This window comes from Etheostoma spectabile, unplaced genomic scaffold, assembly GCF_008692095.1.
Source record: "Etheostoma spectabile isolate EspeVRDwgs_2016 unplaced genomic scaffold, UIUC_Espe_1.0 scaffold394, whole genome shotgun sequence".
In the NCBI taxonomy this organism is placed as follows: domain Eukaryota; kingdom Metazoa; phylum Chordata; class Actinopteri; order Perciformes; family Percidae; genus Etheostoma; species Etheostoma spectabile.
In genome coordinates, this window is record NW_022605599.1 from 121,760 (window position 1) to 122,664 (window position 905).

At 51.0% G+C, this 905-nt stretch overlaps 1 protein-coding gene across 1 annotated transcript in view; it reads right to left on the reverse strand.

The window, feature by feature from the left end:
* The window catches only part of dennd4c (DENN/MADD domain containing 4C), a 21,931-nt gene extending 21,511 nt beyond the window's left edge, over window positions 1–420 (reverse strand). Inside the window, 1 exon segment of the mRNA XM_032511590.1 lies at window positions 122–420. Within this exon segment, the coding sequence (XP_032367481.1) occupies window positions 122–420 (299 nt within the window).
* Window positions 421–905: the final 485 nt, after the last annotated feature.

A 905-nucleotide genomic window follows, 5' to 3' on the forward strand; every position in this document is an offset into this window, starting at 1 on the left:
AAAAAGCAACAAAAACATCGGAAAAGTCCCAAAAAAAAATCCCTATTTAATTTTGACCGGGAAGGACAAGTTCATGCTTAACGGGAAGACAACACAAGGGTTAAAGAAACCGCTGACTCACCCGATGTCAATGAGGGGACACTTCCCTCGACCCCTCTTGTAGCACAGGAACAGCTCGGGGCTCTTGAGACTGCCGTGATTAAGGTTGGCCGGCTGGCCGCTGTAGGTGCTGTCGATGCACGTGAAGCCCTCGGGCACCGTTTCTCCCGCCGACCTGTTGATGACGGCCAAGTCGGTGATGGGTGCTTTGGGCCCGCTGGACTTGGTCTCCGACAGGTCCTGCTCCAGGGGCGTGGACTTGTCTGTCAGCCCGGCCACCACAAAGTAGTCGGTCACACGGTGACCCTTGTCCTCGATCATGGCTGGACGCACCCGGGAAGAAAGAAAATAGAGATGAGATTTATTTGGAATGACATTTCTAGGGCATGCCGTCATTTTCCTTTTGATAGACCAACCCTCCTGGACCACATTGGTAGAAGACATCAAGTTATTCTATTCTTAGCACTGGGTAAACCCTTGCTACATATACTGTATTCAGGCTATGGTAGTGAGCGCCTTGCATCTCACTGAGGAACAGTGGAAAGGATTACACCGAATGTTAAGGGACACTGTGGCAAAAGGCACTAAACGGATCCTTAAGGACCGAGGCACCACAAGGACGCAAACGAGCTCAGGGGACACAGAGGGACATGAAGGAACTGGATTTGTTGACATTTACAACCACTCTTTGTATATATACATATTGTATATCACCGCTCTGCTCCAATTACGTGGAGAGAGTTAAAGCTCTGGCGGAGCCCGGGGAGAGCAGCCGGGCTCGGAGGAATGCTCCGAAATGTCGCCAC